Genomic DNA, 25,936 nt, shown 5'->3' with positions numbered 1-25,936 from the left:
TTGTTATGTTACAGCCTTATTCTAAAATGGATTAAAAATTATTTTTTTCATCAATCTACACACAATAATGACAAAACGAAAACAGGTTTTTAGAAATGTTTGCAAATTCATTTAAAAACAAAAAAACAAATACTTTAAGTATTTAGACCTTTTGCTATGAGACTCAATTGATCTCTGGTGCATCCTGTTTCCATTGATCATTCTTGAGATGTTTCTACAACTTGGAGTCCACCTGTGGTAAATTCAATTGCTGGACATGATTTGGAAAGGCACACACCTGTTTATATAAGGTCCCACAGTTGACAGTGCATGTCAGTGCAAAAACCATGCTATTGGATCGAAGGAATTTTCCGTAGTGCTCCGAGACAGGATTGTCATTTTTATTAGTATCCCCATTAGCTAATGCTGTAACGCTAGCTAATCTTCCTGGGGTCCAACACCAATTAACAAGATATTACAAACAACCACAAATCAAGACTTCACAAACATTCAACAAGTAGACAATACAGACAATTTTAAAATACTTGACAGGAAACACATTTAACATTCAGTTGATGCTTTCTGCTTCCTGCTATGGTCTATAGCATTAGATGTTCTTTTTATTTTTTCTTGAAGCGAGGCACAGATCTGGGGAAGGGTACCAAAAAATGTCTGCAGCATTGAAGTTCCCCAAGAACACAGTGGCCTCCATCATTCTTAAATGGAAGACGTTTAGAACCACCAAGACTCTTCCTAGAGCTGGTCGCCCGGCCAAACTGAGCAATCGGGGGAGAAGGGCCTTGGTCAGGGAGGTGACCAAGAACCCAATGGTCACTCTGCGAGAGCTCCAGAGTTCCTCTGTGGAGATGGGAGAACCTTCCAGGACAACCATCTCTGCAGCACTCCACCAATCAGGCCTTTGTGGTAGAGTGGCCTGACGGAAGCCACTCCTCAGTAAAAGGCACATGACTGCATGCTTGGAGTTTGCGAAATTGCACCTAAAGACTCTCAAACCATGAGAAACATGATTCTCTGATCTGTTGAAACCAAGATTGAACTCTTTGGCCTGAATGCCAAGCCTCACGTCTGGAGGAAACCTGGCACCATGCCTACGGTGAAGTATGGTGGTGGCAGCATCATGCTTTGGGGATGTTTTTCAGCGGCAGGGACTGAGAAACTAGTCAGGATCTAGGGGAAATATGAACAGAGCAAAGTACAGAGAGATCCTTGCTGAAAACTTGCTCTAGAACGCTCAGGACCTCAGACTGGGTTGAAGGTTCACCTTCCGATCCTACGCACACAGCCAAGACAACGCATGAGTGGCTTTGGGACAAGTCTGAATGTCCTTGAGTGGCTCAGCCAGAGCACGGACTAAAACCCATTTGAACATCTCTGGAAAGACCTGAAAATAGCTATGCAGAGACGCCCCCAAACCAACCAGACAGAGCTTGAGAGGATCTGCAGAGAAGAATGGGAGAATCTCCCCAAATACAGGTGTGCCAAGGTTGTAGCGTCATACCCAAGAAGACTTGACGCTGTAATCTCTGCCAAAGGTGCTTCAACAAAGTACTGAGTAAAGGTTCTGAATACTTATATAAATGTGATATTTCAGTTTTTAAACCTGTTTTTGCTTTGTCATTATGGGGTATTGTGTGTAGATTGATGAGGGAAAAACAAACACTTTAATCCATTTTAGAATAAGTCCGTAACGTAACAATGTGGAAACAGTCAAGGGGTCTGAATACTTTCCGTATGCACTGTATATGTTAGGGCAGCGTTTCCCAAACTCGAGGGGTGCATGTTTTCGTTTTTTTGCCACACATACACATCTGATTAAAATAATCAAAGCTTAATGATGAGTTTGGGAAATTCTGTAGTAGGGTGTCACAAACCACACATTGTTACATTGAAATCTGCTATACCTTTCCCACAGCGTGTGTCTGGTTCTGCTCCTCACATTCTTGTGCTCTTCTCTCCTTCTATAGGGTGATCAATGCAGGGAAGAGCCTTCTGAACGAGGACCAGGCATGCTGTGAGGTGGTGGTAGTGAGGAGGAGACCCAATGCTGGGGGCAACTCCACCCCCAACATGACCCCCACCACACGGAGGAGGTCCTCCCTGCCCAATGGAGAGGGACTGGGGCTCAGGGAGGAAGCTGTGAGTACCCCACACACACACACACACACACACACACACACACACACACACACACACTCCAGACCTAGTCTTAACCCCTTGGGCCCCCCCCCCCCACCCATTCTGTCACATCAGGACCTGTCGATTCTTCTCTTCCCTCATATCAGTCATAGTTTATTCCCCAGCACAGCCTATAAGCCTGGTAAACAAGTGTCAGGCTACAGTACTGCCTTTCAGCTACTGTAGTGGTCACCAACCTAACCCTTATTCCCCAGCCTCACATCTGTCATAGGATTCTATTTTCGTCTAGCGTTATGGCGGCACTAGAGTCAAATGCACTTTAGTTTGCAATTTTGTCATGTAAAAACTGTCTCACTGGCATTTTCCAACCCTAATGCCAGGTTTGGCAATTTACCTGTCTAACATCAGCAGGCTTGCGCTCAGATGAGAGGGGTGGAAATATTTGAGGGGTGTCCTTAAAAAGATGATCCAAAATGCTAATTTTAGGCAATGCTGGTAGGGATATTTAAGACCAACCAAAAGCTGGTTATAGCGGTAACACAGTTGGTTATGGCATGAATTTTACAACGGAAACAGTCTATCCAACCGTGACGCATACTGCCCATATGCGCATGAAACAAGATCTGATTTGGTGCCTGTATACATCGTATTTGGAAACATAAAACACTGTTTTTTTTCCTATTTTTTAATTTTTTTAATTTGATTAAAAACTAAGCATAGCCTCCCCTCCTCTCAATGAAGGCTGTTTTATTTTTGTCCTGCTCAATGTAATCAAGTAGGCTAGTCAAGACTGTTGATAAAGTGTTTGGCTTGTGAGACGGCTTGAAAATAGATCTTCATCACCAAGGCTTTATTAAAATATCAATTTTTAGAGGAGCAAAACAGTGAGCTGACCTTCCCTTTTTAATCTATGTATTGTAGGCAGGCCTACATTATTTTAGCCATGCTTTGGATGTGCTTAAAACCCCCTCCATGATGTAGGCTACATGCGTCCATGCCCATCATGAGATGTGAATACTGGTGAACCTCATCACAATTTTTGGTTTTCCGTTTCACATTTTTAAAACCCAAGCCCGCCGTAGGCTACCCTTACCCTAGGCCTACTACAACGAAGGCTGGTTCAACAGCAATGCTTCGTGTCTCTTTTTTTTATGCCGGAGATTTTATATCATTACATTTTACATGTATTTATTGTTTGCTTGTTTTTCATAGAATTTTATTAAACCCAAACTTACTACAATGATTCACTGTCCTGGTTTTATGGCGAGAATGTCCATGGCACGCATGCAATGCAACTTCTGAAGAAGTTCTGTTTTCACTTTATCATTATGGGTGTGTAGATTGAGGAAAATATATATTTTTAACATTTTAGAAGTAGGCTGTAAAGTAACAAAGTGGAAAAAGTCAAGGGGACTTTCCGAAGGCACTGTATAGCACTACCGCCAGCACTTAGATTGACCGTTGTGTTAGGTTTGTTAAAATAGAGCCCATAGTCTTTTACCCAGCCTGGCATATAAGCCTGGTAAACAAGGCTGAGGCTGCTGTCCTCTGCCTTCCAGCTACAGCAATGTTCACTAACCCTGGTTCTGAAGAGAGCTGCAGGGTGCGGTGTGCCCAGTTTTGAGATCCCTTCCAGCCCAGCGTTAACACACAGGGTAGACTGTTATTCTAGCCCAGTGCTAACACACTTGACCATCAATAGCGGTGCGTGGGCACAATCACTGGGGAAGCCAAGCCGGGGGGGGGGGCATATTAGAAGATATGTTGTGATAATTGCGTTGTTTGCTCTATACCCTGTTAGGTCATGTGCCTTTCCACCGTGATATATAAACCTAAGGCTGCGACAATTACAAGATACGGTGGCAGAATAAATTCAACCACAGCTTTGTTTCATCACTAAACCGGAGAGAAACAGCCGTCCGGTGGAGTTGACAAACCATGTTGCGTGTAATAAACAGTTACATGACGTACAGCATGGTCAATGAAGTTAATGTTTCCGACATTTTCGGATAACTAAACGACTATTGACTTAGAACACCGGAGAGTTACCACAAGTGGCAAAGAAAACAGGTGCTTCCTCCGCTATTCCAGTACCATTTCAACTTCAACATTTCAACATCATCAAATCACCTTTGCTTAGTCGAATACAGTGACAACTAAACGATCCCAAAAACAATTTATTCCAATCAACGTAAACTATAGTATGTGTGCACGTAAGTAGAAAAAAACTTGTAGAGAAACGCCAATGCCATCTTCGCTTTCATGTTGCTGAAATGGTCTATGATTCTGTCATACAGTACACGCTTTTAGTTTCTGTTGTCCTAGGCTACCTGGTTAAAATGCTTGCTCCCTAGCCTAACTTCCTTTAATGGGCAATGTTTAGCCAGCTACTTAACATTAGCCTACTACATCTAGCTACATATTGAACTTCCATCCTCTCAGGTCAGAGGCACAATGTATGAATTTATGTTTGGATCAGATATATACAGTTAAACTTGGAAGTTTACATACACTTAGGTTGGAGTCATTTAAAACTCGTTTTTCAACCACTCCACAAATTTCTTGAAAACAAACTATAGTTTTGGCAAGTCGGTTAGGATATCTACTTTGTGCATGACACAAGTAATTTTTTCAACAATTGTTTACAGACAGATTGTTTCACTTTTATAATTCACTGTATCACAATTCCAGTGGGTTAGAAGTTTACATACACTAAGTTGACTGTGCCTTTTAAACAGCTTGGAAAATTCCAGAATATTATGTCATGGCTTTAGAAGCTTCTGATAGGCTAATTGACATCATTTGAGTCAATTGGAGGTGTACCTGTGGATGTATTTCAAGGCCTACCTTCAAACTCCGTGTCTCTTTGCTTGACATTGTGGTAAAATCAAAAGAAATCAGCCAAGACCTCAGAAAAAAATGGTAGACCTCCACAAGTCTGGTTCATCCTTGGGAGTAATTTCCAAATGCCTGAGGGCACCACGTTCATCTGTACAAACAATAGTACGCAAGTATAAACACCATGGGACCATGCAGCCATCGTACCGCTCAGGAAGGAGATGCGTTCTGTCTCCTAGAGATGAACATACTTTGGTGCAAAAATTGCAAATCGATCCCAGAACAACAGCAAAGGACCTTGTGAAGATGCTAGAGGAAACAGGTACAAAAGTATCTATATCCACAGTAAAACAAGTCTTATATCGACATAACCTGAAAGGCCGTTCAGCAAGGAAGAAGCCACTGCTAAAAAAACGCCATAAAAAAGCCAGACTACGGTTTGCAACTGCACATGTGGACAAAGATCGTACTTTTTTTAGAAATGTCCTTTGGTCTGATGAAACAAAAATGGAACTGTTTGGCCATAAGGACCATCGTTATGTTTGGAGGAAAAAGGGGGAGGCTTGTAAGCCGAAGAACACCATCCCAAATGTGAAGCACGGGGGTGGCAGCATCATGTTGTGGGGGTGCTTTGCTGCAGGAGGGACTGGAGCCCTTCACAAAATAGATGGCATCGTGAGGAAGGAAAATTATGTGGATATATTGAAGGAATATCTCAAGACATCAGTCAGGAAGTTAAAGCTTGGTCGCAAATGGGTCTTCCAAATGGACAATTACCCCAAGCATACTTCCAAAGTTGTGACAAAATGGCTTAAGGACAACAAAGTCAAGGTTTTGGAGTGGCCATCACAAAGCCCTGACCTCAATCCAATAGAAAATTTGTGGGCAGAACTGAAAAAGTGTGTGTGAGCAAGGAGGCCTACAAACCTGACACAGTTACATCAGCTCTGTCAGGAGGAATGGGCCAAAATTCCCCCAAGCTTGTGGAAGGTTACCCAAAATGTTTGACCCAAGTTAAACAATTTTAAAAGCAATGCTACCAAATACTAATTGAGTGTGTGTTAACTTCTGACCCACTGGGAATGTGATGCAAGAAATAAAAGATGAAATAAATCATTCTCTCTACTATTATTCTGACATTTCGCATTCTTAAAATAAAGTGGTGATCCTAACTGACATATGACAGGGAATTTTTACTAGGATTAAATGTCAGGAATTGTGAAACTTAGCCAAATACATTTAAAGTAAGGTGTTTATAACCTTCCAACTTCAACTCTATATACTCAGCAAGAAAAGAAACGTCCTCTCACTGTCAACTGCGTTTATTTTCAGCAAACTTAACATGTGTAAATATTTGTATGAACATAAGATTCAACAACTGAGACATACACTGAACAAGTTCCACAGACATGTGTCTAACAGAAATTGAACAAAGGGGAGGTCAAAATCTAAAGTAACAGTCAGTATCTGGTGTGGCAACCAGCTGCATTAAGTACTGCAGTGCATCTCCTCCTCATGGACTGCACCAGATTTTCCTGTTCTTGCTGCGAGATGTTACCCCACTCTCAAGGCACCTGCAAGTTCTCGGACATTTCTGGGGGGAGTGGCCCTAGCCCTCACCCTCCGATCCAACAGGTCCCAGACTCGCTCAATGGGATTGAGACCCGGGCTCTTTGCTGGCCATGGCAGAAGACTGACATTCCTGTCTTGCAGGAAATCACGCACAGAACAAGCAGTATGGCTGGTGGCATTGTCATGCTGGAGGGTACCACATGAGGGAGGAGGATGTCTTCCCTGTAACACACAGTGTTAGCCTGCAATGACAACAAGCTCTGTCGGGTCATGCTGTGACACACCGCCCCAGACCATGACGGACCCTCCACCTCCAAATCGATCCCGCTCCAGAGTACAGGCTTCGGTGTAACGCTTATTCCTTCGACGATAAATGCGAATCCGACCATCACCCCTGGTGAGACAAAACCGCGACTCGTCAGTGAAGAGCAATTTTTGCCATTCATTTCTGGTCCAGTGACGGTGGGTTTGTGCCCATAGGGGACATTGTTGCCGGTGATGTCTGGTGAGGACCTGCCTTACAACAGGCCTACAAGCCCTCAATCCAGCCTCTCTCAGCCTATTGCGGACAGTCTGAGCACTGATGGAGGGATTGTGCGTTCCTGGTGTATCTCGGGCAGTTGTTGTTGCCGTCCTATACCTGTCCCGCAGGTGTGATGTTCGGATGTACCGATCCTGTGCAGGTGTTGTTACACGTGGTCTGCCACTGCGAGGACGATCAGCTGTCCATCCTGTTTCCCTGTAGGGCTGTCTTCGGCGTCTCACAGTACGGACATTGCAATTTATTGCCCTGGCCACAGCTGCAGTCCTCATGCCTCCTTGCAGCATGCCTAAGGCACGTTCACGCAGATGAGCAGGGACCCTGGGCATCTCTCTTTTGGTGTTTTTCGGAGAGGCCTCTTTAGTGTCCTAAGTTGTGACCTTAATTGCCTACCGTCTGTAAGCTGTTAGTGTCTTAACGACCGTTCCACAGGGGCATGTTCATTAATTGTTTATGGTTCATTGAACAAGCATGGAAACAGTGTTTAAACCCTTTACAATGAAGATCTGTGAAGTTATTTGGATTTTTACGAATTATCTATTAAAGACAGGATCTTGAAAAGGGACGTTTCTTTTTTTGCTGAGTTTATATATAACATTGTAAATTAAATATTTTTTGGTTTGGCTAATTGTTTGTGTTTTGTTCTACTTATTCTCCTGTGTGTGTCTTTGCGTGCCAGCTTTTGACATTGCAAAATGTCTGTGTTTGTGTGTCCAGGATGCAGTGCCCGGACTGACCTTCCACTACTGGGGGCTGTTTGACGGCCATGCGGGCTCAGGGGCGGCGGTGGTGGCGTCTAAGCTGCTCCAGCACCACATCGTAGAACACCTCCGAGAGGTCCTGGATGTCCTGAGGAACCCGGCCCAGCTGGTCCCCATCATCCACGGGGAAGAGCCCACCAACCACAACCTCACCCCCACCACCCACAGGGGCATCACCAGGACAGCCTCACTGCGGGGGGCCGCAGGGGCACCCGGCTCCCCCAGTCACCCCCCTTCCACCAGGTTCTTCACAGAGAAGAAGGTCCATCATGAGAGCCTGGTGATGGGAGCCATCGAGAATGCCTTCAAAGAGATGGTGAGTTCATTGCCATGTTCAGTAGGTTAACATTGTGGATTGTTGCAGATAGAAATGTCATGAATAGAGTCGATGTGATTCCCTGTTCTACATCTGAGACAGGCATGTCTGTTGTACATTATCTATTTCTATCTGAACGTTCCACTATGTTGTGCCCTGGTGAATTCAGCCCTGGTCTGAAAGAACATACTAACCATCATGCGTTAATTACAGTATATAAGGGACACTGCAGCATCGATTTAATTACTGCACATTCATTGTAAGAGACATTGCAGCGCTCCCCTCATTCCCATCATTGTCTGCTTAGCCGATATGCATTGATCAGCGGCATCTTGGCAATTACATTTTTTTTTTTCTGAAGATATGCAATTGGAGGTGTACCTGTGGATGTATTTCAAGGCCTACCTTCAAACTCAGTGCCTCTTTGCTTGACATCATGGGAAAATCAAAAGAACTCCGCCAAGCCCTCAGAAAACCAATTGTAGACCTCCACAAGTCTGGTTCATCATTGGGAGCAATTTCCAAACGCCTGAAAGTACCACGTTCATCTGTACAAACAATAGTACACAAGTCTAAACACCATGGGCCACACAATTCTATCGACATAACCTGAAAGGCCGCTCAGCAAGGAAGGAGCCACTGCTGCAAAACCGCCATAAAAAAGCCAGACTACGGTTTGTAACTGCACATGTGGACAAAGATCGTACTTTTTGGAGAAATGTCCTCTGGTCTGATGAAACAAAAATAGAACTGTTTGACAATAAGGACCATTGTTATGTTTGGAGGAAAAAGTGGATGCTTGCAACCCGAAGAACACCATCCCAACCATGAAGCATGGGGGTGGCAGCATCATGTTGTGGGGGTGCATTGCTGCAGGAGGGACTGGTGCACTTCCCAAAATAGATGGCATCATGAGGCAGGAAAATTGTGGATATATTGAAGCAACATCTCAAAACATCATCGTTTGACCCAAGTTAAACAATTTAAAGGCAATTGAGTGTATGTAAACTTCTGACCCACTGGGAATGTCATGAAATAAATTATTCTCTCTACTATTATTCTGACATTTCACATTCTTAAAATAAAGTGGTGATCCTAACTGACCTAAGACAGGGAATTGTTACTAGGATTAAATGTCAGGAATTGTGAAAAACGGAATTTAAATGTATTTGGCTAAGGTGTATGTAAACGTCCGACTTCAACTGTATGTCTGAAATAGATTAATGGGTCGTAGCTCCAGGTTTGATTTGAATTAACTCGATCTTTAGCTGTGTCTGCTTTCCTCAGCAGCTCTTTGGCACAGAGTTGAGTGGCGTCTAACAGCTGGCTGCCAGTGATAAGGCTGCGTTTAGCGTCAGCATGTTGCCCCCCTCCCAGTCTCTCTAATCCATTATCTGTGACTGTTCCTCAAATCAGCAGCATATGGTGCCAGTCAGTCCACAGCCGCATGATTTATGGACTTTTTCCCCTTCTAACCCGCAGGGCCAAAAAGGTTTCAGAGCTGCTCACCATCTGGTTGTGGTGCTGTAAGAGGATGTGTGGGCTTCGACTTAGCTCACTGAGTGGCCCAGTGGTCGGACACACAGCTAATCAAAAGAGTGTGGTCTTGACAGGCTTTGGCCAATGAGGAGTCAGAAAGGTCATTGGTTATTAGCCTCATTGTTTCATCTTGTTATTGAGGATTCTGGCTTTGGCTTCAAGACAAATTTTGGCACTCGCTAAATTCTGCTGTTGTGTTTCCTTTCTTGAGAGCTAAGAGAGTTCACCACCTGGTGTCTAGTCCACTGATACAATCTAAGTCTGAAATGCTGATCACTTAGAGTGCCAACTGCATTTTAGTCTCATCTGTTTCACACAACTCCTTACAATAACTCGCTTAACTTCAGACAAACCTGGGTACTGCAGCAGTAGCTGTTGTTTTCCTCGTCATCACCACTAGATGGCAGTGTGCGGCCATCCATTGAGTGAGTTGGTGTAATTTTCCAAGTCTAGACTGTCAACCCAAACTATCAACTGTAATAATGCACCATTTCCCATGCACCTGTGCACATTTCAGACTGTCGATGCTTAACGATTGTGTTGTAATGACTGTGTGACGTACAAGGATTTAAGATTAAACGTCTATATATAAATGCACAATTTCATCAAAAAGCCATTCACTGTCGCGTCGATGCAGTTGAGTGTATGTCATGCAGATTTTTGCCTTTTGATCTAATAGCAGTCTGTTATAGAGTCAAAAACCTTCACCATAATATTCCACAGTATATTCAGCTCATTCCTATACTTGATTTCATAGCGTGATAAAGCTATTCTCTGCCTCTCTCTCTCTCTCTCTTCACTCTATTTCACAGGCACAAGGCAATTCGTATCCCTCCCTCCCTCCCATCCTTTTTTTTTTTTTTTGTTCCTCATCCCCTCTGGCTCTTGTCTGGAGCTTTGCTCCCCATCTCTTCGTTAATCTCGCTTCTTATTTTTAATGAACCTCATTCTCAAGTGAAATCTGTCACTGATTTGGGTGATGGTGGTGCATAATTCAGACTAGTTTTACCCCTCTCTTATCTCATCTGAGATAACCACTGGCTCTGATTGTAGTTCTCAGGTTGACATGAATCACCCCCACGGGCCGTTTCTGGAGGAGGCTGCCAGAGCCTAATAAACACGGAGATGTGTAAACATAAAAAAGAAACGTGGCTCACGATGACGACACTGTTTACATTGCGAAGGACATAAATTACTGGGGGAGATCCGATTTTTGGCCTAGTCTCCCGCCCTGTAAAGACACGTACTGTGTATAGACCCTACTAAAGCTGTAGTCAAATGAACCTGCAATAGGGTGCAAACCATAATCCTAACTGTTGTCTTGCATTCACCTATTTTAATCATTTAGCAGATGAGAGCAATTTGAATGTGTACTGCACTGTTGAGGAGAGCTTGCGGTAAGCGTTTCACTGTATCATTTACACCCTGTATCCTGTGCACGTGACACATGAACTTTGATTTACATTGTATTACAGTTCATTCGTCTTAAGGTGGCTAGGTGAGACAACTACATATCCCAGTCATAGTAAACAACAAAAATGTCCTCATTAAATCAGCGCTATGAGATGAGACAAGTGCGAGTGTTAGTGCAAGATAGGCAAGGGTGTTAAAAACATTTTTTGTAAGGGCGGGGGGTGTAGCTAGTTGTTTATGCAGACATTTTCATTATTGAAGCCTTTCCTCCCTGCAGCCACAGGCGTTTGATAGCAGGATACGTAGGTATGCACTGCTACAGAGTCATAACTTACCCCTGCAGCCACAGGCGTCTGATAGCAGGATACGTAGGTATGCACTGCTACAGAGTCATAACTTACCCCTGCAGCCACAGGCGTTTGATAGCAGGATACGTAGGTATGCACTGCTACAGAGTCATAACTTACCCCTGCAGCCACAGGCGTTTGATAGCAGGATGCGTAGGTATGCACTGCTACAGAGTCATAACTTAATCCTGCAGCCACAGGCGTTTGATAGCAGGATGCGTAGGTATGCACTGCTACAGAGTCATAACTTACCCCTGCAGCCACAGGCGTTTGATAGCAGGATGCGTAGGTATGCACTGCTACAGAGTCATAACTTACCCTCGGTGAAGGACACATTTTGTTCACTAAGTTCCCCCTCCCTAACACACACACACATTCCTGAGCAATGTGTTTCTCCTCCAAGGTGACAGCAGTGGTGGGGCCAGGGTAGAGGGTGCTGGGGTGTCGCTAGGGCCTTGTTACACAGAAACACACACAGTGTGCTTCATCAGATAGTTGATAGCCAGCAGAAGAGCGCAAGGCAGAGTGCTCTAGCGTGAGTGTGTTTTCCACAGGGGACTACAAGCTAGGGACAGAGTAAATTAGCAGACATTATTTTGTCACTCTTAACATTGTGCTAGAGACTCATGACATTGCTATAACCCAAGATACACACGTTTTTACTCATCGCCTCCTGGTCTCTGCCTGTATTTATACAGCCAACGTCTCAGAGTAGGATTGTTGACCCTGATAGACGAGCGTCCTGTCCAGGGGGTGTACTTGTACATCAAGCTGCTTCACGCTACAGAAATATGAGAGAGGCTCCGGCTGCGCTTCAAACCAATTCAACTCTTCCGCGACACTTTTACAATAGTTTTAGATAACGAAGGGTTAACTTGTGAACTAGTGAGCGTACATAATGTATAGGTAGAGAGCTATAGCTTGGTTGGTTTAACTTTTTTTATATTGGCTTTTTGATTAATTCAGTGACCGATGAATTATTCATCTAATTAATATCATAGATTTTTTTATTTTTTAAAATAATTCTCTTGGTTTAATTACTGCTAAAATAATCGACCTAATTAAGCCGTGTAATAAGGATTACTCCCTCAAACTTCACCTCGTCTTTAGGTTTCCATTTCTTTTTATCGCTTTTTGACGTATTCTGCTCATGTTATGTACAGTACGTTACTGTAGCAAGGATTTTGATCCATAGCAGGTCCTTAATGTGCTATATTGTAGTGGGGGGGAAAGTGTTTCCTTTTATGATTGGTAGTGTATGTTTTCATGTGTATTTATGATATATGTATGTGTTGTTGCGTTATTATGACGTGTATATGTACACTGAGTGTACAAAACATTAGGAACACCTGCTCTTTACCATGACATAGACTGACCAGGTGAATCCGTGTGCATCAAGAATGGTCCCCCACCAACGAACATCCAGACAACTTGACACAACTGTGGGAAGCATTGGAGTCAACATGGGCCCGCATCCCTGTGGAAAGCTTTTGATACCTTGTAGAGTCCCTGCCCCAACAAATAGAGGCTGTTCTGAGACAAAAAGGGGGTGGAACTATTAGGTAGGTGTTCCTAATGTTTTGTACTCTCAGTGTATATGTGTATTTATGTGTTGTGTTTGGTTTTCAGGATGCCCAGATTGAGAGAGACAAGGCTGTGTTTAACGTCTCAGGAGGCTGTACTGCTCTGTGTGCGCTCTTTTTACTCAGAAAGCTCTACGTTGGAAATGCCGGGGACAGCAGGTGAGACACACAGACACACACGCCCACACTGCAATAAACACTCAAACTGTTTGAATTAACACGGATTGCTTTGTCCTGCACAGAGCAATCATTATCCGAGGTGGAGAGGTTATCCCCATGTCTACAGAGTTCACACCCGAGTCAGAGAGGCAGCGCTTGCAGTTCCTGGTAAGAGGAGGAACTCAACAGACGCTGTATCATAATGCATGACCTCCCCTCCCTGTTCAGACATTCACTATGCTTAGCTTTTCTGGTCTCTGCTGGTGAAATAATGCCCACAGTTCCTGGCAAGAGGATGAACTCTACCACAACCCCCTGAATCACAGTGAACCTGGGCTGTTCTCTGTCCCAGACCTGGGTTCAAATAGTATTTGAAATCATTTCAAATATTTTAGCTGGCCTTGATTGAGCCTGACTGGCACAATGGAACCAATAGACAAAAAAGAGCAAACCCCACTTATCTCATCAGAGTAGAGAAACTACTATTTTTAAGATTTCAAATAGTATTTGAACCCAGGTCTGCTCAGTTTCTCACTGACAGTTACTAAGCTTTGCTCTTTTGCCTGGTGTCTACGCTGGTTTAATTGACTGGCATTCCCAGGGGATAGGAAGACAATCTCTTCACGCTCCTCTCTCTCCTCTTTCTATGTGAAGGCCTACATGCAGCCACACCTGTTAGGGGGAGAGTTTACACATCTGGAGTTCCCCAGACGAGTACAGAGGAAGGAGGTGGGGAAGAGGATGCTCTATAGGGACTTCACTATGTCTGGCTGGTGGGTATCCATCCATCTATCTGTTTGATTACTGCTACTCAACTAATGACGGGCCTTGGACCTCTCATTGTGATAAGTTACAGACAGGTGCTGCATTGAGGAATGTATCATACCCCTACCATTTTACCATAATCATGAGATAATCAAGGTTAGGCATCTTTGCATGATTTGTCATTGAAATTTCACATTATCGCAACTACGCTCCGCTATTGAAATAATGTCCTTTGTCCTCAATCATTTTGTCTATCTGAACCCCCCCATTCTTATCAATGTACTGAGTGCCAGCTGATTGACAGGAAGTGCTCTGATAGACCCAGACATTCTGTGTCATCTGTGTGAATGACTGGGACAGTTCAGCTCATCAGTGATCCCTGGACATAACTAGGGCCCATCATAGCGTCTTTGATTCACTGCATAGAGAACCGAGGCAGACTGAGGAGAGGGACAGAGACGGTGGTGGTGATTAAGGGGAGATGTATCAGTGCTGGCTCTTTCTCTGTCTGTGCTGTTCAGATGTGCCGATGTAGGACAGGGCAGTGCTGCTCACTAGTCCAGAACTCGGAACAGAACTGATATTACAGTGAAGTGGGCCTTTCTTAGTACTGGCCTCTGAGCGTACAGAGAAAAATAGATGTGTGTGCGTGTTGTCATGCCCATATGGGGCACAGGGACACATGCCCCCTCAGAATACTACTAGCCACATTCATGGTGTTGGTTTTAGCTAGCCCAGAAACACTGTAGGTTCCCAACCTCATAACTTGCTACCAAGAAGTAATTTCAAGTTAGAGTAGCTAGCTTTTCTAACTACAGTATATTAGCTGGCAAGGTTGATCGACTTTAGAAAAGCAAACAATAACTACAGTATTCTGTGTCGCTCTCGCTCTGTGTCTGTTGCTCTCGCTCTGTGTCTGTCGCTCTCGCTCTGTGTCTGTCGCTCTCGCTCTGTGTCTGTCGCTCTGCTCTCGCTCTGTGTCGCTCTGCTCTCGCTCTGTGTCGCTCTCGCTCTGTGTCGCTCTGCTCTCGCTCTGTGTCGCCGCCTCGCTCTGGCTCTCTGTCACGCTCTCTGTGTCGCGCTCTCTGTCGCACACACACACACACACACACACACACACGCCTAGTTGGCAGTGAGCTGGGCTGTGACTTGACAGTGCAGATGGGGGGGTTGTTAAGCATGGGAGGCGGTGGTGTTTTAGGGTCGTGTTCAATTGATGAATGTTTAGCAGCGTGCCTGTTCTGCATGTTCAAACGCCCCAGCTGCCAGGCAGGCACACCAGCCAGCAATGAAGAAATAAAGCGAGAAAAAAGAAAAGGTGGGTGGAGAATGGGGAACAGTGATTCTGGGCTGGTTTAATTGACTGTTAGAAAAAGTATCTAGATCCTCTATGAGACTGTGGAAGGATCCAAATTGTGGATTTAAAATAACATGAATCGTCAGCATATGACACCTTTTGTTTTTAAGCCCTGAATTTCTAGGCCCTTGATATTATTGTTGGATCTGATTTTAATAGCTAACATTTCAATGGCCGTTCAATACTGTCTGAGAAGGAGCCATTATTGACTATTTTGCACCTGGGGTTACTATACTTAACTTTAACCTATTGTATAAGAGATTTTCCAAAATTAAAATATTCCAGGCATTTATATATAAATTCCAATCGTATTTTTTCAAAATCCTTTTCAAAGTCAGCTATGAATACCAGGCCTGGTTTCCAGATTTTTCATAGTGTTTTATTGTTTCAAGTACTATTGTCTATGTAAAAAAAATATATATATATATCTGGTTAGGATGAATAATATCTGACAATTTTTGCATCACAACACTGAAGTGTAAGGGGCCACCAGTTTTTTTTTTTTTATGGACTGTATATATTATATTTACCACCTGGGTCCTGTTTCAGTAGTAGTGAAGTCAAACCTTCTTGCTGAGTACCTGATAGTTGACCATTTTTATAGGAGTGGTTAAAACATGTTGATCTTTGAGTAGATCATAAAATGTTACACGTAGAGTTGAAGTCGGCAATTTACATAGACCTTAGCCAAATACATTTAAACTCAGTTTTTACAATTCCTGACATTTAATCCTAGTACCAATGCCCTGTCTTAGGTCAGTTAGGATCACCACTTTATTTTAAGAATGTGAAATGTCAGAATAATAGTAGAGAGTGATTTATTTATTTCAGCTTTACTTTCTTTCATCACAATACCAGTGGGTCAGAACTTTACATACACTCAATTAGTATTTGGTAGCATTGCCTTTAAATTGTTTAACTTGGGTCAAACGTTTTGGGTAGCCTTCCACAACCTTCCCACAATAAGTTGGGTGAATTTTGGCCCATTCCTCCTGACAGAGCTGGTGTAACTGAGTCAGGTTTGTAGACCTCCTTACTCGCACACACTTTTTCAGTTCTGCCCACAAATCTTCTATAGGATTGATGTCAGGGCTTTGTGATGGCCACTCCAATACCTTGACTTTGTTGTCCTTAAGCCATTTTGCCACAACTTTGGAAGTATGCTTGGGGTAATTGTCCATTTGGAAACCCATTTGCAACCAAGCTTTAACTTCCTGACTGATGTCTTGATGTTGCTTCAATATATCCACATCATTTTCCTACCTCATGATGCCATCTATTTTGTGAAGTGCACCAGTCCCTCCTGCAGCAAAGCACCCCCACAACATGATGCTGCCACCCCCATGCTTCACGGTTGGGGTGGTGTTCTTCAGCTTGCAAGGCTCCCCCTTTTTCCTCCAAACATAACGATGGTCATTATGACCAAATAGTTATATTTTTGTTTCATCAGACCAGAGGACATTTCTTTAAAAAATGTGATCTTTGTCCCTATGTGCAGTTGCAAACCGTAGTCTGGCTTTTTTATGGCTGTTTTTTAGCAGTGGCTTCTTCCTTGCTGAGCGGCCTTTCAGGTTATGTCGATATAGGACTAGTTTTACTGTGGATATAGATACTTTTGTACCTGTTTCCTCCAGCATCTTCACAAGGTCCTTTGCTGTTGTTCTGGGATTGATTTGCACTTTTCGCACCAAAGTACGTTGATCTCTACGACGTTCATCTCTATGACGGCTGCGTGGTCCCATGGTGTTTATACTTGCGTACTATTGTTTGTACAGATGAACAGTGGTACCTTCAGGCATTTGGAAATTGCTCCCAAGGATGAACCAGACTTGTGGAGGTTATAATTTTTTTTCTTCTGAGGTCTTGGGTGATTTCTTTTGATTTTCCCATAATGTCAAGCAAAGACACACTGAGTTTGAAGGTAGGCCTTGGAATACATCCACAGGTACACCTCCAATTGACTCAAATTATGTCAGTTAGCCTATCAGAAGCTTCTAAAGCCATGAAATAATTTTCTGAAATTTTCCAAGCTGTTTAAAGGCACAGTGTATGTAAACTTCTGACCCACTGGAATTGTGATACAGTGAATTATAAGTGAAATAATCTGTCTGTAAAACATTGTTGGAAAAATTACTTGTTTCATGCACAAAGTAGATGACCTAACCGACTTGCCAAAACTATAGTTTGTTAACAAGAAATTTGTGGAGTGGTTGAAACACTTAGGTTGGTGTCATTAAAACTCGTTTATGTAAACTTCCGACTTCAACTGTACCTCAACTGGTATGCTATCCAGCCCTGGAGTTGTCCCTGGCCTAAAGGCTTTAATTGCGTCAAGAAGTTCCTCCTCTGCAATTTGGCCCTCACACAAGTCTTTTTGTACACCTGTTAATTTTACACTATTATTTGGGGGGAAAATCCTTACAGTTACCTTCAAGTAGTGGAAATGGAGGAGACTGAAAAGGGAACGTATGCTTAAAGTACTTTGCTTCATCTTTCAAAGCATAATTAGGTGAATCATGGATGACTCTTTTTGGTAGCATTTCTATGTTCAAGATTCAAAAGGAATTTGATACATTTTTCATAATTTTCCATCCAATTCGCTTTATTTTCTATAATAGATTATACTTGATTGTAACTATTTTTACCTAAATAGTTTTTGTTTTAAAGATAATTGTTGAATTGCATGACCTCAAAGTGTCCCATACAATAATTGGATCTGCTCTACTTACGTTATGTAGGAAAAAGTCACTCATAAAATTAGAGGTCGACCGATTATGATTTTTCAACACCGATGCCGATTATTGGAGGACCAAAAAGCAAAACCCCGATACCGATTAATCAGCCGATTTAATAAAAAAAATATTTTAAAAAAGGGTTAAAAAAAAATACAAAAAATAAAATGTAGAATAATAATAATAAAAAATAACATTAATTTTATTTCTTTATTTAAAAATATATATATTTTATTTGTAATAATGACAATTACAACAATACTGAATGAACACTTATTTTACCTTAATATAATACATCAATAAAATCAATTTAGCCTCAAATAAATAATGAAACATGTTCAGTTTGGTTTAAATAATGCAAAAACAAAGTGTTGGAGAAGAAAGTAAAAGTGCAGTATGTGCCATGTAAGAAAGCTAACGTTTAAGTTCCTTGCTCAGAACATGAGAACATATGAAAGCTGGTGGTTCCTTTTAACATGAGTCTTCAATATTCCCAGGTAAGAAGTTTTAGGTTGTAGTTATTATAGGAATTATAGGACTATTTCTCTCTATACGATTTGTATTTCATATACCTTTGACTATTGGATGTTCTTATAGGCATTTTAGTATTGCCAGTGTAACAGTATAGCTTCCGTCCCTCTCCTCGCTCCTACCTGGGCTCGAACCAGGAACACATCGACAACAGCAGCCCTCGAAGCAGCGTTACCCATGCAGAGCAAGGGGAACAACTACTCCAAGTCTCAGAGCGAGTGACGTTTGAAACGCTATTAGCGCGCACCCGCTAACTAGCTAGCCATTTCACATCGGTTACACCAGCCTAATCTCGGGAGTTGATAGGCTTGAAGCACAGCGAAGAGCTGCTGGCAAAACGCACAAAAGTGCTGTTTGAATGAATGCTTACGAGCCTGCTGCTGCCTACCACCGCTCAGTCAGACTGCTCTATCAAATCATAGACTTAATTATAATATAATAAACACACAGAAATACGAGCCTTAGGTCATTAATATGGTCGAATCCGGAAACTATCATCTCGAAAACAAAACGTTTTTCCTTTCAGTGAAATACGGAACCGTTCCATATTTTATCTAACGGGTGGCATCCCGAAGTCTAAATATTCCTGTTACATTGCACAACCTTCAATGCTATGTCATAATTACGTAAAATTCTGGCAAATTAGTTCGCAACGTGCCAGGCGGCCCAAACTGTTGCATATACCCTGACTCTGCGTGCAATGAACGCAGGAGAAGTGACACAATTTCACCTGGTTAATATTGCCTGCTAACCTGGATTTCTTTTAGCTAAATATGCAGGTTTAAAAATATATACTTCTGTGTATTGATTTTAAGTAAGGCATTGATGTTTATGGTTAGGTACAGTCGTGCAACGATTGTGCTTTTTTTGCAAATGCGCTTTTGGTAAATCATCCCGTTTGGCGAAGTCGGCTGTCTTTGTTAGGAAGAAATAGTCTTCGCAGCTCGCAACGAGCCAGGCGGCCCAAACTGCTGCATATACCCTGACTCTGTTGCAAGAGAAGTGACACATTTTCCCTAGTTAAAAGAAATTCATGTTAGCAGGCAATATTAACTAAATATACAGGTTTAAAAATATATACTTGTATTGATTTTAAGAAAGGCATTGATGTTTATGGTTAGGTACACGTTGGAGCAACGTGTACCTAAGCGATTATATGCAACGCAGGACAGGCTAGATAAACTAGTAATATCATCAACCATGTGTAGTTAACTAGTGATTATTATTGATTGTTTTTTTATAAGATAAGTTTAATGCTAGCTAGCAACTTACCTTGGCTTCTTTCTGCATTCGCGTAACAGGCAGGCTCGTCGTGGAGTGCAATGTAAAGCAGGTGGTTAGAGCGTTGGACTAGTTTACCGTAAGGTTGCAAGATTGAATCCCCGAGCTGACAAGATAAAAATCTGTTGTTCCGCCCCTGAACAAGGCAGTTAACCCACCGTTCCTAGGTCGTCATTAAAAATAAGAATGTGTTCTTAACTGACTTGCCTAGTTAAATAAAGGTGTAAAAAAGAAATCGTCCAAATCGGCGTCCAAAAATACCGATTTACGATTGTTATGAAAACTTGAAATCGGCCCTAATTAATCGGCCATTCCGATTTAATCGGTCGACCTCTACATAAAATCCTTTGTCTTGGTTAAAAACATGTTGTCAATATCTGCACCCACGTGGAAATTCTGTAAAAGTAATGTGGATGCCAATTATTTGATGGTCCGACTGCATTCTGACCGCTATCAAAACTTGTTTTACTTTTGGTGCCAGTGCAAATGATACGAGAAAGTAATCAAGACCACTAGCTTGATTAAGCCTTCTCCATGTACACTATATATACAAAAGTATGTGGACTCCCCTTCAAATTAGTGGATTCGGTCACACCCGCAGAGATAAAATCGAGCACAAAGCCATGCAATGTCTATATACAAACATTGGCAGTAGAATGGCCTTACTGAAGGGCTCAGTGACTTTCAACGTGGCACCGTCATAGAATGCCACCTTTCCAACAAGTAAGTTTGTCAACTTTCTGCCCTGCTAGAGCTGCCCAGGTCAACTGTAAGTGCTGTTATTGTGAAGTGGAAACATCTAGGAGCAACAACTGCTCAGCCGCAAAGTGGTAAGCCATACAAACTCACAGAACGGGACCGCTGAGTGTTGTAGCGCATAAAAATAATTTGTTCCTGTTTGCAACACTCTGGAAGCAACATCAGCACAATAATTGTTAGTCGGGAGCTTAATGAAATGGGTTTCCATGGCCGAGCAGCCGCACACAAGCCTAAGATCACCATGTGCAATGCCAAGTGTCGGCTGGAGTGGCGTAAAGCTTGCTGTCATTTGACCCTGGAGCAGTGGAAATGCGTTCTCTGGAGTGATGAATCAATCTTTACCATCTAGCAGTCCGACGGACAAATCTGGGTTTGGCGGATGACAGGAGAACGCTACCTGCCTCAATAGTGCCAACTGTAAAGTTTGGTGGAGGAGGAATAATGGCCTGGGTTCGGGCTAGGCCCCTTAGTTCCATTAAAGGGAAATCTTAATGCTACAGCAATGACATTCTAGACATTTCTGTGCTTCCAACTTTGTGGCAACAGTTTGGGGAAGGCCCTTTCCTGTTTTAGCATGACAATGCCCCCGGGCACAAAGCGAGGTCCATACAGAAATGGTATGTTGAGATCGGTGTGGAAGAACTTGACTGGCCTGCACAGAGCCCTGATCTCAACCCCATCAAACACCTTTGGGATCAATTGGAACTCCGACTGCAAGCCAGGTCTAATCGCCCAACATCAGTGCCCAATCTCACTAATGCTCTTGTGGCTGAATGGAAACAAGTCCCCACAGCAATGTTACAACATCTAGTGGAATGTCTGGATTTGTAAGCCTACATACATCCACTTGTTCTAATGTGTTCAGTCCTTTTTCCCATACAACTTCATCTGTAATTGTAGAGTGAGTTTCCTTTAAACAATATACATTATATTCCTTCCCTTTTAGCCATGTAAAGACTGATTTTGTATTTTTTTTATTTATTTGCTAAGCCATTACAATTATAACTAGCTGTACTTATTTCACCACTTACCATAATGAGATACAAGTTTAAATTATACTTACCATAATATATGCCTGTTCACTTACTACCAAAAAGTACCATGATGATCAGGCTGCTAGACACCTAGTATCAGTGACAACACCCCTTTCTATCTTACCACCCCCGTACCCGTAACGCGCCTTTAGCGTCCTAAAAAACACCTTCAACCGACGATTGGCGTGGCCCAGGTAAGAAATTGTGTGTGGTTAGGATTCTAAGCACGCAGAGCTAATGTCTCTTTCACACCTCTGCACTGAGTGTGGCCCTGCTCGCTCATAAGAGTTGAGATCACTGCACTCCTGCCCATCTCTCATCATCAGCAGAGCAGAGAGCATACAGACAAGCAGCTACACCCACCACCTTACCTCCCCTCCCTCAGTCACACACCACACTGTGGTGGTTGTAAAAAATCCTATGAATAAAACAGTCTACTTTAACTAATAATGACAGACAGAAAATAAATCCACACACTGGTATATGCTCCGGGGGGTTGGTTAGTCAGACATCGTTTTGACGCCAAACTGTGTCTTTGTCCGGAAAATGAGCCTGTGAATGTCTGGTGCTGTTTGCAGCAACTAAAGTGTTGTTCCTGACGGTCCCAGAGGTGTGAGTGGGAGCAGATATTAGAATAGGACTGTGTGTATGTCACGTTGTCACAGATGCTTTATCTCCAGCAAGACAGAGATAGACCGAGCTCCGAGACGGGGGGAGTTCACGCTAAACACTAACTTCACTGGGTGTCATTTTCAACCTCTCCCTGACCCATTCTGTAATGGTTCAAGCAGACCTCCATAGTCCCTGTGCTACAGAACGCCACGGTAACCTGTCTAAATGACTATCGCTGCGTAGCACTCGCATCTGTAGCCATGAGATGCTTTGAAAAGCTGGTCACGGCTCACATCAACACCATCATCCCGGACCCACTCCAATTCGCATATCGCCCCCAACAGATCCACAGATGACGCAATGTTTATTGCACTCCACACTGCCCTTTCCCACCTGGACAAAGGGAACACCTATGTGAGAATGTTGTTCGTTAACTACAGCATAGTGTCCTCCAAGCTCATCACTAAGCTAAGGAACCTGGGACTGAACACCTCCCTCTGCAACTGGATCCTGGATGTCCTGACGGGACGCCCCCAGGTGGTGAGGGTAGGCAACAACACATCCGCCACGCTGACCTTCAACACGGGGGCCCCTTAGGATAGCGTGATTAGCCTATAGATAGGATTGGGACACTACATTAGAGAAGCTTCCATTAAAGAAAACCCTCTGTTGTTTTGGATAGATAGCTCTCAACCCATGGTGTTGGGAGAGGATGTAAAGCCTTAACACACACTACCATTCAAAAGTTTGTGGTCACTTAGAAATGTCCTTGCTTTCCATGAAAATGGAAAATGGACATACATGAAATGAGATGCAAAATGAATAGGAAATATAGTCAAGACATTGACAAGGTTATAAATAATGATTTTTCATTTAAGTAATAATTGTGTCCTTCAAACTTTGCTTTCGTCAAAGAATCCTCCATTTGCAGCAATTCCAGCCTTGCAGACCTCTGGCATTCTAGTTGTCAATTTGTCGAGGTAATCTGAAGAGATTTCACCCCATGCTTCCTGATGCACCTCCCACAAGTTGGATTGGCTTGATGGCCACTTTTTACGTACCATACGGTCAAGCTGCTCCCACAACAGCTCAATAGGGTTGAGATCCGGTGACTGCTGGCCACTCCATTATAGACAGAATATCAGCTGACTGCTTCTTCCCTAAATAGTTATTGCATAGTTTAAAGCTATGCTTTGAGTCATTGTCCTGTTGTAGGAGGAAATTAGCTCCAATTAAGCGCCGTCCACAGGGTATGGCATAGCATTGCAAAATGGAGTGATAGCCTTCCTTCTTCAAGATCCCTTTTACCCTGTACAAATCTCCCACTTTACCACCACCAAAGCACCCCCAGACCATCACATTGCCTCCACCATGCTTGACAGATGGCGTCAAGCACTCCTCCAGCATCTTTCATTTTTTCTGCGTCTCACGAATGTTCTTCTTTGTGATCCGAACACCTCAAACTTGGAGTCGTCTGTCCATAACACTTTTTTTTCCAATCTTCCTCTGTCCAGTGTTCTTTTGCCCATCTTAATCTTTTAATTTTATTGGCCAGTCTGACATATGGCTTTTTCTTTGCAACTTTGCCTAGAAGGCCAGCATCCCGGAGTCGCCTCTTCACTGTTGACGTTGAGACTGGTGTTTTGCGGGTACTATTTAATGAAGCTGCCAGTTGAGGACTTGTGAGGCGTCTGTTTCTCAAACTAGACACGCTAATGTACCTGTCCTCTTGCTCAGTTGTGCCCCCGGGGCCTCCCACTCCTCTTTCTATTCTGGTTAGAGACAGTTTGCGCTGGTCTGTGAAGGGAGTAGTACACAGCGTTGTACGAGATATTCAGTTTCTTGGCAATTTCTCACATGGAATAGCCTTCATTTCTCAGAACAAGAATAGACTGACGAGTTTCAGAAGTAAGATCTTTGTTTCTGGCCATTTTGAGCCTGTAATCAAACCCACAAATGCTAATTTTCCAGATACTCAACTAGTCTAAAGAAGTACAGTTTTATTGCTTCTTGAATCAGGACAACAGTTTTCAACTGTGATAACATAATTGCAAAATGGTTTTCTAATCAGTTAGCCTTTTAAAATTATAAACTTGGATTAGCTAACACAACGTGCCATTGGAACACCGGAGTGATGGTTACTGATAATGGGCCTATGTTCATCTAAGTAGATATTCCATTAAAAATAATCTGTTTCCAGCTACAATAGTCATTTACAACATTAACAGTGTCTACACTGTATTTTTGATAAATTTGATGTTATTTTAATGGACGAGAAATGTGCTTTTCTTTAAAAAACAAGGACATTTCTAAGTGACCCTAAACTTTTGCATGGTAGTGTACGTTTTACCAATAACAGATGAAGGTCAATAACATCAAATGCTGCACTAAAGTCTAACAATACAGCTCCCGCAATATTCTTATCAATTCGTTTCAGCCAATCATCAGTCATTTGTGTCAGTGCAGTACATGTTGAGTGCCCTTCTCTATAATCATGCTGGAAGTCTGTTTAATATGTTCACAGAGAAATAGCATTGTATCTGGTCCCAACATTTTTTTTTGTTTGTTTTTTTTGTTGCCAAGACCTGGCAGCAAACTGATTGGTCGGCTGTTAGAACCAGTAAAGAGCACTTTACCTTTCTTGGGTAACAGAATAACTTTAGCTTCCCTCCAGGTCTGAGGACAATCACTTTTCTCGAGGCTCAGATTAAAGATATGACGAACAGGAGTGACAATATAGTCCACTACCATCCTCAGTAGTTTTCCATCTAAGTTGTCAATACCATGTGGTTTCTCTCTATTGATGGACAACAATCATTTTTCCACTTCTCCCACGCTAACTGTACAGAATTCAAAATTACACTGTTTTTCTTTAATTATTAGGCATTTTATTCAGGTAAAATGTTGAATGAAATGTTTGAATGAAAAGAACTACAGCATGATACTATAATAGTTATTCTCTATTCTAGTTTTGGTTCAGCAGAGTCATAAAGGACCATAGATTGAAGGGCTAAAGCGCATGACAGCATTTCTGTGCACAGCCTTACATGCAGAGTTCATGTAATGCCAAATGGATGATTTGGATAACCTGGCCTCAGCTCTAGCTCTGCACTCTGCAGAAAGTGCTGAGTGTGTGAAACTTGCTGGCCTAGGGTGGAAACATATGGTCTACCCTCCCCGAGTGGAACCTGTAATCCGAAAACCATTCCAGTCTTGTCTAACCCTCTTCTCTCTACACCAGCACAGCTGAAATGCATCTGACAAGGTATGGAGAGACTGCTTCCATTACCAAGCCGGTGTTTTTCACATTAACACGCAGGTGTGAATTTAGAGTAGGAAACCCAGAATCATTTTAGTCAGTATAACGGTGTGATATTTGTGGCAATCGGGTGGTTATTTCCGATATGGTCATAACTGCTGCTAAGCAAGGAAGGTGGAAGGTTTACATTGAAAAATTATGGGAAGTAAGTGTCGTGTTCATGACTCACAAGTACATTGGAGACAGTATGGACTTTTTAACATTTAATGTACTATAGATACCCAGATTCAAATGGAATGTGAATGTTGGGACCTTTCCGTAGCACCTTCATCGACTCCCACAGAATGAGAATATGGGGGAATATACAAGGGTGGTAGATCACCCCTCCCTATATATATATA

General features: G+C 42.7%; 1 protein-coding gene across 1 annotated transcript in view; it reads left to right on the top strand.

Moving 5' to 3' along the window:
• LOC115196979 (protein phosphatase 1H) overlaps positions 1-25,936 on the top strand; it is a 55,647-nt gene that overhangs the window by 16,301 nt on the left and 13,410 nt on the right. Inside the window, exons 2-6 of the mRNA XM_029758064.1 lie at positions 1,965-2,136; positions 7,805-8,164; positions 13,093-13,205; positions 13,289-13,373; positions 13,860-13,978. Coding sequence (XP_029613924.1) covers positions 1,965-2,136; positions 7,805-8,164; positions 13,093-13,205; positions 13,289-13,373; positions 13,860-13,978 — 849 coding nt within the window. The remainder of the gene's footprint in view (positions 1-1,964; positions 2,137-7,804; positions 8,165-13,092; positions 13,206-13,288; positions 13,374-13,859; positions 13,979-25,936) is intronic.

Source organism: Salmo trutta, chromosome 7 (genome assembly GCF_901001165.1).
Source record: "Salmo trutta chromosome 7, fSalTru1.1, whole genome shotgun sequence".
Classification (NCBI taxonomy): Eukaryota; Metazoa; Chordata; class Actinopteri; order Salmoniformes; family Salmonidae; genus Salmo; species Salmo trutta.
The sequence above is the reverse complement of the archived record's forward strand: the minus strand, read 5'-3'. Positions and strand labels throughout refer to the sequence as shown.